The sequence below is a fragment of the Solanum verrucosum genome, unplaced genomic scaffold, assembly GCF_900185275.1.
Source record: "Solanum verrucosum unplaced genomic scaffold, falcon-dt-bn FXZP01000108.1, whole genome shotgun sequence".
NCBI classification, from domain to species: Eukaryota; Viridiplantae; Streptophyta; class Magnoliopsida; order Solanales; family Solanaceae; genus Solanum; species Solanum verrucosum.
In genome coordinates this window covers 4,897,887-4,911,151 of record NW_026020274.1, presented here as the reverse complement: position 1 = coordinate 4,911,151, position 13,265 = coordinate 4,897,887, and the positions used below count along the sequence as shown (strand labels likewise).

At 38.9% G+C, this 13,265-nt stretch overlaps 1 protein-coding gene across 1 annotated transcript; it reads right to left on the bottom strand.

Annotated features, from left to right (window-relative positions):
* Positions 1-11,803: 11,803 nt before the first annotated feature.
* LOC125833893 (uncharacterized) lies at positions 11,804-12,250 on the bottom strand. The gene has a single exon (XM_049513041.1). The coding sequence runs from the start codon at positions 12,248-12,250 to the stop codon at positions 11,804-11,806; it is 447 nt and encodes a 148-aa protein (XP_049368998.1).
* Between the last annotated feature and the right edge of the window lie 1,015 nt (positions 12,251-13,265).

Sequence of the window (13,265 nt, the reverse complement as noted above, 5' to 3'; positions counted from 1 at the left end):
ACCCTAAGTTTTTGGGGAAAGAACTAGGGAAGATTGGAGGGTTTATAGATGAAAAACGAAGGAGATAAGTCGGAATTGTTTTGGTAAAAATGGTGGGGCACCGCGTCAGCCAGCGTGCCCCAAAGCAGTGTCTGAAGTTTTGGCCTTGGGGCGCCGCGCCAGCCAGCATGCCTGGCGCCCCACGCCTCTTAGAGCGCCAAGGACGCCAGTGCACCCCATTTTTCCCCCATCTTTTCGTACTTGTTCCTAAGCGATATACCTATGTTTTCTAGTTGATTCCAACACTATAAGGTACATCTAAACATATATATATATATATATATATATATATTGCATGTGTCTTATTGCTTTATATTGACTTCAGTTATTCATTAGTTGTACAGAGCCAATGTAAGTGTTCCTTCTTACTCTTTTCAAGCTTAAGTTGTTGTTTAGCATTTCGACTCGCATACTCGTACATTAAATGTACTGACGCCAGTTGGCCTGCATCGTCTTGTGATGCAGACGCAGGTAACCTGGATCAGCATCCAGCGCCTCGTTGATCAAGTTGAACACTCAGAGTCAGTGGTGAGCCTCTTTTTGCATTTCGGAGGACTCTTTTATTCGCTTTTAGTGTTTCATTATTAGGATGTTATGGCGTCTGTCCCAACATCCATCTCAGTATTATAAAGGCTTCATAGACAATCAGACAATAGTTATGATTCTCTCATCTATGTTGTAACATCCGACAATTTAAAATGAATATGAAGAAGCTTGAAATTGGAAGTAGTCATTTTTGGAAAAAAATTCAGAATCTGGAAATTCGGCCAAGTGTGGAAATCAGTGAGTTTTTGGCCAACTTTGAGCAGTCATAACTCCTAGCTCAAGATGATCCAGGAGTAGTTCAAGTTATTTTTGGAAAGCCCTTGGAATGATCTTTCCAACGCCACCGAGTTTGCTTGATTCCGAGTTCGTATGAGCGATTTATGCCCTTTGAAAGTTGGGCAGTTGGCAGGGAGTCCGTCCGGAAATTTAAGGGCATTTTGGTCTTTTCACAAATCATTTATTTTGAGGTTATAGTGTTGTGTTAGGCTGATTGTGGATCATTTTTTGTTTCATTTTTAAAAGAATAAGAGTTAGGGTTCTTGAGTGAAGAAGAGAAGAAGAGAGAAAGAAGAGAAGAAGAAGAAGAAATAGGAGCTAGGGTTGTGGATGCAAGACGTTTTCCTCATCAAATTTCTTGGGGAATCTTAGTAAAGGTATGGGAGTTCTTTATCTAGGGCAAGCTATCACCCTAGAGCCAATTTCAAATGGTTTTCAACTTTTCCAAAGTTTGTGAAAAAGCCTAATTTCTACTCAAACTCATAGGTTCTTGCATGAAACGATTTCAAATGATAAGTTATGATATTATTGATGTTTATTTGATGTTTTAAGATGAAAAAATCCATGAATCCTTGTATTCTATGAAACCCCAAAATGTGTTTATGAAGTGGGTCTATTTCTATAAATTCAAAGTTGATGGAATTATGTGTAAAGTGAATTGTATTGATATCTCTTGTGTTGTTTAATGTTTATTCATGATTAATTGTTGATAATGGGTGAATTAAGGGTGGTAAGACTTATGAGTGAAGTATTGGTGATTGCTTGGATTTTTGGTGATTTTGGCTATGGCTTTGAATTATGGTAAGAAAGCTTGAACTCTCTTTATTGAATTAATTGTTGTTGGTAAGTTGAATCCACCTTTGATGGAAGTGTTATATCTTGTTCTTGTGTGGCATTATTGTGAATTGCAGCCATGAAGGCATTAGGGAAGTTGTTGCATAATGTTGGAATATTGTATTATTGTGAATTGAGGCCATGAAGGGCATTATATGAGTGTTATTGTATTGTTATATTATTATATATGAATGAGGCTATATGTAAAGTCCTATATGAAGCTATATGTGAAGATATGATGTGAATGAGTTTTATGTGATCTTGTGATGATCCTATGTAAAGTGGATAGCATTGTGAGTTAAAGTATGATTTCTCATGATGTATATATGAAATGATGTTGGATTATGAAGTATCCTTATATGAAAATGTTGTGACTTGGTTGGTAGACTAAAGTGTCCCTCCTTGTTACTTAAAGTCTTGAATACATGAAAGTGTGAAGTGAGCTAGAACTAAGAAATGGTGCCCTTTCTATAAATGCAAAAAGAGGAATTCTAGGCCAAGACTTGAATTGGCAAAACTAAGAAATGGTGCCCTTTCATAAGTCTAGCTTTCCTAAGTAAATGTAAAACCATGAAATCGGTAGACCTAATGGTGGTAGCCCTTCTCATGTGTGAAATGATGAACCTTAGACCGGTAGGCTTAAGGCACCCTTAATGAAAAATCGGTAGGCCTAAGGCACCCTTCCAGGGGGATTTAATGAGCTATCCTTAATGAACCTTGATCGGTAGATCCTTGTGGTGCCCTTCTTGGTAGATGTGCTATGGGTCGGTAGAACTAATGATGGTGCCCTCTCTAGTACATACATGTGAATGAAATTACTTTATGGGAACTAAGGCTAAGCACCGAGTGGATATAGTTAAGATGGTAGCTCTCCCGAGTATGAGGCAATAGTACAATGAACATCTTTGGATATCCCCTAAACCATGTGCCTACATGGGATGTGTCCTAGTTCTAACCTTGGCAAGTAGAACACCTTCCACGGTGTAGGGTTTTATGACACCAGATTCCATGTCTAGCTCGCATGGTCTATGTCGGTTAATGCCTATTCCCATCATGTGGGATGTGCACTCTAGTTATTGGATGGGTTCTACAACGTGTAGGTAGTAGTATGGGATGCTATCTACACATGACACGAGTAGGCTTTGAAGATACTAAAGTGAGTTCCCTAAGTCTAACAACTATTATGTGAAAGTCCCCTTATGTGCTTGAATGTCTCCAAAATGGTTTCTTAAAGAAAGTTGGTCTATTGATGTTATGTTGTAAAGGAAATGTCCTTATCTAAGGTAATCTTGAGGAACACTTAAGTGTGCTTGAAGAGGTTGTATGTGCGGTCACTTCTTGTCTTACTCAAGTCTGTCTTAAGGTTATATTAGGTAGAGGTCCTATGGTAATGAAATGACATGTGTTCCTTTAAAGTTAAGCATGGGTTGTATATGAATATATGTTGAGTATGTATACGGTTGGCTATGATTTTATATGTGAACATTGACTTAGTATGTTATATTGTAATGGTAAATTTCCTTATCTTTGGTAACCCTTAGGAACACTTAGGTGTATATGAAGAGATTGTATGGGCGGTCACTTCATGTTTCACTTAAGTGTGACTTTGGGTAACTTGAGATAGAGGTCAAGAAATGATAAAAAGGCTTACTTGTCAATTATGTTCATGTGTTGTACATTGGTACTAGTTGTGCATGATGGCTTGTGATATGAAGCATGATAAGTGGTAAGTTCACATTTGGTGGCCTTAGGATGATGCTTTAGTGTGGATGGTGGTATGAGACGCTATCCATACATTGCACAAAGTGTTGTCCAAGGGTTACTTGAGGTGGATGGTTTAAGGTGAAGGAATGGGTTATGTGTGGAGTATGTGCTAAAGTGGTTAATGACTTGTATGTTGGTTATGGTTGGATATTGTGACTCTTATACTTGTATTTTTTTTCATGAAGTTTTACCAAATGGCATAAAAGCATGTTTCTCCAATAAACATCCCTTTTAGCATGTTTTTGCATGGCTTCCATACTTAGTACTTAATTGTGCTAACCCCTTTCTTTCCCTTTTTGACTAAAGTGTAGGGATTAGGAGATGGTGACATGTCATGGCTATTTGATAGGTTTCTAAGTGTTGAAGATGAAGACTTGGTGAGTCCTCATATATTCGAGGACAATACCCCATATGTTCTTTTATGTCTTTTTAGTATTGTTTAAGTTGTGTATGGGATTGGTCCCGAATTTTGTACTCTAAAGTATTAGATGGTTTAGAGACATTATGTATAAAGTCTAGAAAGTCTTCCGCTTGCTATTGTTTTTTTTTTAATGAAATGTTTTCTTGGTAAAGAAAGTTTTTAATTCCTTATGATTTTTAGTTTTATGCGATGAATGAATGCTAAGAGGCTTGTATTAGACCTCTGAGAGGTCGAGTACGCCGGTTACGACTAAGGGGTGCTCTCGGGTCGTGACATATGTATTTACAGATACTTTGTTTTGAGACAGAAGTTGCCAATTTGGCTAAAATGTTATCATTTAAACTATTACATGAGTTTATTTTGTTGAGTTAAGTCTTCCGCTTAGTTAAGTAAGCCAGGACAAGGGTTCGCTTGGGTCCAGCAATGGTCTCCGAGTGCCAGCCACGTCCAGTGTGTAGTCTCGGGGCGTGACAAACTTAGTATCAGAGCACAGAGTTCAAGAGTCTTAGGGAGTCTATGAAGACGTGTCTGTAGAGTCCTAGTTATTGGTGTGAAGTGTGCCACATCTATAATTAGGAGGCTGTAACATTTAGGAAATTCTTCACTTCCTTCATATCCATTTCGTGCGTTAGGGTTTATCTCTAAAAGTTTCCCTCAAATTCGTGTTGTTCGTGTTTCAGAATAGCATGCCTCCACGAAGTGCAGTCAGAGGTCGTCCAGCTAGGAGGAATGTTGAGGAACAAGGGTTACCCAATGCACCTGAAGTGCAACCGCAAGAAGAAGTTACAAATGCAGAGTTCAGAGAGGCTATAAGGATGCTTAGTCAATTTGTGACCAACCAGGGCAGCAGAGAGGAGCTCGACAAGAAGAGGCGGACACTTCAAGGATTCATGAGTTCTTGAGGATGAATCCCCCAAGTTTCATTGGTTTGAGCACTGCAGAAGATCCAGAGAACTTTATTGAGGAATTGAAAAAGGTGTTCGATGTGATGCATGTTACTGATATTGTTAGAGTTGAGCTAGCTGCATATCAAATGAAAAATGTTGCTAGGACCTGGTTTGAAAAGTGGAAAGGGGGTAGAGCAGATGATGCACCACCTGCAAGTTGGGCATGTTTTGAAGAGGCTTTCTTGGGGCATTTCTTTCCCCAAGAACTGTTAAGTGAGTTCCTCACACTTAAGCAGGATTCTCTGAGTGTTCATGAATATTGGTTGAAGTTCACCTAACTATCCCGATATGCTCTGGAAATTGTTAAGGACATGAGGAGTAGAATAAACTTGTTTGTTGCTGGGTTAGGCCATCTATCAAGCAAAGAGGGTCGGGAAGCATTGCTTATTGGGGACATGGACATTTCGAGGTTGATGTTTTATGTGCAGCAGGTTGAGAAAGAGAAGCTGAGGGATATGAAAGAGTTCTAGAATAAGAAAGCGAAGACATGGAATGAGTTTGGGCAGCAGAAGGGTAGTGTGAATCATCCGTCCTTTCAGAAGCAAAAGGGACCTGTACCATCATCTGCTAGTGCACCTGCACCCAGAAACAAAGGTGAGTATAATGGCCAGAATTCGCAGAACTTCAGAGCTAGACCAACACAGTCTCAAGGTAGTGTGGCACAAAGAGGTAATTAGGCTCATGTATGTGGTAGATGTGGTAGAAACCACTCAGGTAAGTGTCGTGATGGCCAGACAGGCTACTTCAAGTGTGGGTAAGCGGGTGACTTCCTGAAAGAATGCCCTAAGAACATACACGGTAATGGCAATCAGGGCAATAGAGCCCAGTTTTCATCAGTTGCTCCACTAGACAGGGCTACACCTAAAGGAGCTACTTCCGATATTGGCGGAGGGGCAAACCGCCTCTATGCGATCACGAGTCCCCAAGAGCAAGAGAACTCTCCAAATGTTGACACTAGTATGATCAAAGCCTTTACTTTTGATGTTTATGCTTTGCTAGACCCAGGAGCAAGTTTATCTTTTGTAACCCCTTATGTTGCAAATAAGTTTGAAGTTATTCCTGAGAAACATTGTGAACCCTTCTGTATTTCTACACTTGTTGGGAGTCTATTCTAGCTGAGCGAGTTTATCATGATTGTGTCATTTCCATCAATCACAAAGACACCATGACTGATTTAGTGTAATTAGACATGGTAGATTTCGATGTCATTCTAGGTATGGACTGGCTTCATGCCTGTTATGCATAAATAGATTGTAGAACTCGAGTTGTCAAGTTTCATATTCCTAATGAGCCAGTCATAGAGTGGAGTAGTAGTTCAGCCGTGCCTAAGGGTCGTTTCATTTCGTACCTTAAGGCGACAAAGTTAGTTTCGAAGGGTTGTTTCTATCACTTAGTCCGAGTTAATGACTCAAGTGTTGAAGTACCTCTCATTCAGTCAGTTCTTATAGTAAAAGAGTTTCCAGAAGTCTTTCTTGATGACATACTCGGAGTCCCTCCTGAGAGAGAAATAAACTTCGGTATAGACAATATTCCAGATACTCATCCTATCTCTATTCCATCCTATAGAATGGCACCAGCAGAGTTGAAAGAGCAGTTGAAAGATCTCCTAGATAAGGGTTTCATTCGACCAAGTGTCTCACATTAGGGCACTCCGATTTTATTTGTGAGAAAGAAGGATGGTTCCCTTAGGATGTGTATAGATTACCGCCAGTTAAACAAGGTTACCATTAAGAATAAGTATCCTCTTTCGAGGATTGATGATATTTTCAATCAGCTTTAGAGTGCTTCATGTTTCTCGAAAATTGACCTCAGATCAGGTTACCATCAGTTGAAAGTAATGGAATGTGACATTCCAAAGACAACATTCAGGACACGTTATGGTCATTACGAGTTTTTGGTCATGTCGTTCGGTATAACTAATGCACCAGCAACATTTATGGACCTTATGAATAGAGTCTTCAAACCTTATTTAGATATGTTTGTTATCGTCTTCATTGATGACATACTAATCTATTCAAGGAATGAAGAGGATTATCCTAGCCATCTCAGAATAGTTCTTCAGACTTTGAAAGATAAGGAGTTATTGCTAAGTTCTCAAAATGTGAGTTTTGGCTTGAGTCTGTAGCGTTCTTGGGCCACATAGTTTCCGGTGATGGGATTAGAGTTTATACTTAGAAAATCAAGGCAGTGCAGAATTGGCCTAGACCCACATCTTTAACTGATATTAAGAGTTTCTTAGGTTTAGCTGGCTATTATAGAAGGTTTGTAGAGGGGTTCTCGACTATTTTGTCTCCTTTGACGAAGTTAACTCAGAAGACTGTTAAATTTCAATGGTTTGAAGCTTGTGACAAAAGCTTTCACGAATTGAAGAAGAGGTTGACTACTGCCTCAGTTTTAACCTTACCGGAAGGTACTCAAGGTTTTGTGGTGTGTTGCGATGCATGTAGAGTTGGTTTGGGTTGTGTGTTAATGCAAAATGGCAAAGTCATAGCTTATGCCTCCAAACAGTTGAAAGTTCATGAGAAGAACTACCCAACTCATGACTTAGAGTTGGCTGTTGTAGTATTCACTTTGAAGATATGGCGTCATTACTTGTATGGTGTGCATGTTGATGTATTCACTGATCAGAAGGTGAAGATGATTCAGGAGAGGTTGAAAATGGCGCAGAGTCGTCAAAAATCCTACACAGATGTTAGGAGAAGGCCATTAGAGTTCGAAGTAGATGATTGGGTTTATTTGAAGGTTTCACCCATGAAAGGTTTCATGAGGTTTGGTAAGAAGGGGAAACTTAGTCCCCGATATATTGGACCTTATCGCATAGTCAAGAGGATTGGTAATGTAGCTTATGAGTTGGAGCTACCTCAAGAGTTAGCAGCAGTTCATTTGGTGTTTAACATCTCCATGTTGTAGAAGTTCATGAGAGATCCTTCATTGATTATACCAACTGAAAATATTGGGATTAAGGATAACTTATCTTATGAGGAGTTTCCGATTCGGATTTTAGATCGCCAAGTTCGCAAGTTGAGGACCAAACGAAGTAGCTTCAATCAAAGTCCTTTGGAGGAAGCAATTTGTTGAGGAAGCTACTTGGGAAGCTGAAGAAGATATGAAGAAGAGATATCCACGTCTCTTTGAATCCGGAGGGAATGCAGATCAAGGTACTAATTCTCTTCTTAGTACTCTTTGAATTATGAACGAGCATGTTGATTATTGCATTTACTTATTGGGTGTTTAAACTAGATGTTACCACCCTTAGCTTAGTGAAATAAAGCTCATTCGAGGACGAATGTTCCCAAGGGGGAGATATGGTAACATCTCGCACCTAGAAACTACTATAAAGTGTTTAAACTATGAAAATATTGATTTTTGAAAGAATAAGGAAATCTGGAAATTTTTGCCTAAGTTAAGAAAGTGAGTTTTGGCCATTTTCAAACAGTCATAACTCCTAGCTCAGAATGAGTTAGGAGCAGCTCTTGATATGGTTGGAAATCCCTTGGAGAGATCTTTCCAATGCCGCCAAGTTTGCGCGATTTCAACATCATATGAGTGAGATATGCCATTCAGAAGTTGGGTTGTTGGATTGAGGAAAGTCCCATTCCGGAGTTAGGGAAGGGCAAAGTAGTCTTTTCTCTAATTTATTTCCTAATTCGTTTTTAGGGATTTATTGGGGGTAAAAACTTATTTTTGGTCAGATTAGTAAAAATTAAATTCACGCTTAGGGCTTGGAGAAAAGAGAAAAGAAGAAAGAAAAGGAGAAAAGCCAAGATTTCGCTAAGAACGTCAAGCGTTTGGACTGGAATACATCGGGGGTGATCCTTATTAAGGTATGTGAGATCTTTTAGTGATGGGTTAGTTCACCCACACACCAATTTGTTTCAATTCAGCGATTTTGGGTTGTTCACATGTTAAAAAGTGAAGTTCTTGAAGGACATCGTTAAGTTCTTGATTGGTGTGTTGTTGAAGTTTCTTGTTGATTTGATTCGTGTTTCCGGGTGGATTTTAGAGTTAGATATGTTTTAAGTTGAGAGTACTAATGACCCTAAGTGTTTAAGGAAAGAACTAGGGAAGATTGGAGGGTTTAGAGATGAAAAACGAAGGAGATAAGTCGGAATTTTTTTGGTAAAAAGGGTGGGGCACCGCGCTAGCCAGCGTGCCCCAAAGAAGTGTCTGAAGTTTTGTCCTTGGGGCACCACGCCAGCCAGCACCCCCCAACATGTTCTCTGAAGTTTGGGGCCTGGCGCCCCACGCTTCTCAGAGCGCCAAGGACGCCAGTGCACCCCATTCTTCCCCCATCTTTTCGTACTTGTTCCTAAGCGATATACGTATGTTTTCTAGTTGATTCCAACACTATAAGGTACATCTAAACATCATTAAATCATCCATAAACATGAGATCATGAACCTTGAATCCATAATTCAATTCAAGGAAAGTTAAGATCAAAGTCAAAGAAGTTACGAGTCAAGTCTAGAAGTTAAGAAGCAAATCAAAGCAAAGTTTCTTAAAGTTTTCAAGAGTCTTTAACAATGTTTTTACTTTGTTTTTCAGACTCAAGTTTTCAAGTTAAGCAAAGAGTAAAAAATTGAGTTCATTTCTCAAAAGTTATAAGGGAACTAAGTATTCCCTAAGAGTTTATAAATGTTTTTACACATTTGATCAAGAAAAGGGAACATCGATTCCAATAGAGCCTTTGGGCTAAGCTTTGAGTAATTAGCTCAAATCAAAGAAAGAAAGTTGTTTAAAACACCTATGAGCTAAAGTATATTTTGGGAGTAGTATTGAGCACCGGAGTGGGGATGCGAGTTCATATTAACTTAAGTCTCCATAAAAACCATATAGCCAGCATGGGTACTAATGAGTCATACTTTTTAGATGATCACATAAGTTAAGCTATTGGATCCACTAAGTTAAGTAAGGTCCAATATCACGGCAAGGTATAGGATGGTCATTGGGCAACGTGAGGTAAAACGTTGTATCATCAGTTAGGCTCATAGTGGTGGTTATCGGTTAGAGAATCTCCCACAAAAGTTATATTACTTTTATATATATAAGTAAAGTTGAGTTTCTTATTGCTTTATCTTTAACGAACTAAGTTGTTTACATTGTTTTACAAGTTTTATATATATATATATATTTATATATTGCATGTGTCTTATTTCTTTATATTGTGCTCAGTTATTCATTAGTTGTACAGAGCCAAGGTAAGTGTTCCTTCATACTATTTTCAAGCTTAAGTTGTTGTTTAGCATTTCGACTCGCATACTCGTACATTCAATGTACTAATGCCAGTTGGCCTGCATCGTCTTGTGATGCAGATGCAGGTAACCAGGATCAGCATCTAGCACCTCGTTGATCCAGTTGAACACTCAGAGTCAGTGGTGAGCCTCCTTGCATTTCGGAGGACTTTTTTATTCGCTTTTACTGTTTCATTATTAGGATGTTGTGGGGTCTGTTCCAACATCCATCTCAGTATTATAGAGGCTTCATAGGCTGTCAGACAATAGTTATGAGTCTCTCATCTATGTATTTGCAGATACTTTGTTTTGAGACAGAAGTTGCCAATTTGGCTAAGATGTTATCATTTAAACTATTACATGAGTTTATTTTGTAGAGTTAAGTCTTCCGCTAAGTTAAGTAAGCCCGGCCAAGGGTTCGCTTGGGGCCATCAATGGTCTCCGAGTGCCGGCTACGTTCAGGGTGTATGCTCGGGGCGTGACATGTATCATTTCAATTGACAACATGATAAGAATGACTCTCCTGGTAGTGGTATCATCTCATTTGACAAAACAATATAAATGACCTTCAGGGTAAGAAATATTATCATATCCGATAATATAATGCAGATAAACATGTTCCAAATATCCTTAGTTGCTGAAAAGTAAAAATATTGCTCTCTTCGAGATTTTCATATGTTCCATCTCCAAACACACTTGTGTGTTCATTATGGACTTCGCCTTATTGGGGATCGAATGAAATAATGTTATTCATGTTCCCCAATCTTTGACATAAGAAGCATAAAATATTTCCTATAGACCTGGATCCACGGAAAAATTGTTAATTTAAAAAATGAACTGATATGTGTCGATCTCTTCAGTTGTCTGCTCCTTGGCTTACTATCTCCGGTTCATTTTTCCGATCTCCCGCTTCATGATAGATAAGACAAAACATTTTTATGCAAAAATAATTGAAGCATGAAAGAAGGTTTTTAAGAAAAATAAATTTTCAAAATATAATATTTGGAAAAGGTCACTGCCAAGCGTCATGTCACGTTAAGCTTAGTGAACGTCTTTGAGGTTGATGCCTCGAGGTCTATCTGATTATTTGCTAGGAAGTATTCAAAGTTTTTTCAAACTTCCGATGAACCTCATTGAAATTTTTGAGGTCCTCCTCAGAAATTTCTGTCCCAGTTAACTGCCTTGGCGTATCTTGAACTGTTGATGAACAAATCATTGAATTTTTGAGATCTTCTCAAAAATTCTGTCCCAGTTACAATTCCCAATGTGACTTCAGTCTCGACTCGTTGGAGAGATCTTCTTCTTGGGAATTTTTGAGTTCCTCTCAAAAATTTTGTCCTAGTTTTTATTGTAAAGAGAAATAAAAATCTTACGGGAGATATGATCGAGCCGTTGTGGCACCTACGTATCCCGTTAAGGCAGGAATCAGGCCAAACATAGTTCACTCTCTCGAGGATCAACAAAAATAGGAGATTTACAAAGAAATCGACTGAGGTCGCTTACGTATCTCATTTTTGAGAATTCAGGTCAGACGTAGTTCATTACATAGGGATAAAATTCTAAACAAAGCGATTACAAGCAAATAAAATGATTACAAAGAAATAACATAAATACAAACTGAAACTTCACACATAATATCTCTTGACAACATCTGAGTTGATCGGTTTAGGCCATTCGGTGCCATCCATCTCCGACAGGACCAAGGCACCTCCAGATAACACTTTGCGAACCATGTAGGGTCCTTTTCAATTTGGTGCAAATTTTCCTTTATATTCATCCTGGTGAGGGAAAATACATTTGAGAACCAACTGATCAATCTCAAACATTCTAGCTCTTACTTTCTTGTGGGATGCACGAATCATTCTCTGTCGATACAGTTGTCCATGACAAAAAGCAACCATTCTCTTCTCATCAATCAATGTTAACTGATCAATCCGCTTATGAACCCATTCAGCATCACTCAATTCAGCTTCTTGGATGATTCTCAATGAGGGTATTTCAACTTCTGTAGGTATAACTACTTCTGTTCCATATACTAGCAAATATGGAGTAGCTCCAACTGATGTTCTAACAGTCGTTCGGTAACCCAACAAAGCATACGGCAGCATCTCATGCCAACCTCTGCAATTATCAATCAATTTCCTCAAAATCTTCTTCATGTTCTTGTTGGTGGGTTCTACAACTCCATTCATTTAGGGATGATAGGCGATTGAGTTCCGGTGAGTAATCTTGAATTGTTCACATACCTCTCTCATCAAGTGACTGTTGATATTCGCTCCATTATCAGTGATGATGGATTCTGGCACTCCAAACCTACATATCAAATTGTTCCGAACAAAATCAGCTACAACATTCTTGGTCACCGACTTATATGAAGCTGCTTCCACCCATTTGGTGAAGTAGTCAATGGCAACCAAAATAAATTTGTGTCCGTTAAAGGCGGTTGGCTCTATCGAACCAATGACTTTCATTCCCCAAGCTACAAAAGGCCAAAGCGAACTCATAACATTAAGTTCGTGAGGCAGCACTCGAATCAAATCACCATACACTTGACATTTATGACATTTCTGCACAAACTTGCAACAATCATGCTCCATAGTCATCCAAAAATAACCAGCTCGGAGGATCTTTCTTGCCAAAGTGAGCCCATTCATGTGAGTACCACAAACTCCGGCATGTATCTGTTCTAGAAGTTTCGCAGCTTCACTAGCATCAACAACCTAAATGTGAAGTCCTCCTATAAAGGATTTCCCCACTTGCAAAGAAATTGAGGGCCATACAGTGTATCGACTTCTTCTGGTTGAAAGTTGGATTATCAAGATAAGTCCCAATCTCTAAATACTTCTTGATGTCAAAATACCAAGGCAAACCATTTGGTTCCACTTCAACACGTGAACAATGGACAGGCTGCTCTTGTACCTCTATATCCAAGGGATCAATATAATTTGTAACTGGATGTTTTATCATTGAGGCAATGGTGGCAAGAGCATCGGCCAACTCATTTTGTATCCTGGGAGTGTGTCTGAATTTGATCTTGAGGAATCTTTTGCATAACTTCTATATATATTGCACGTACGGTGTGATCTTTGGGTTCTTCACAACCCATTTTCCTTGAACATGATGAATCAACAAATCTGAATCTCCAATAACCAGCAACTCAAACCAAGGATACAAGCTTCATATTCTGCGATGTTATTTGTGCAATCG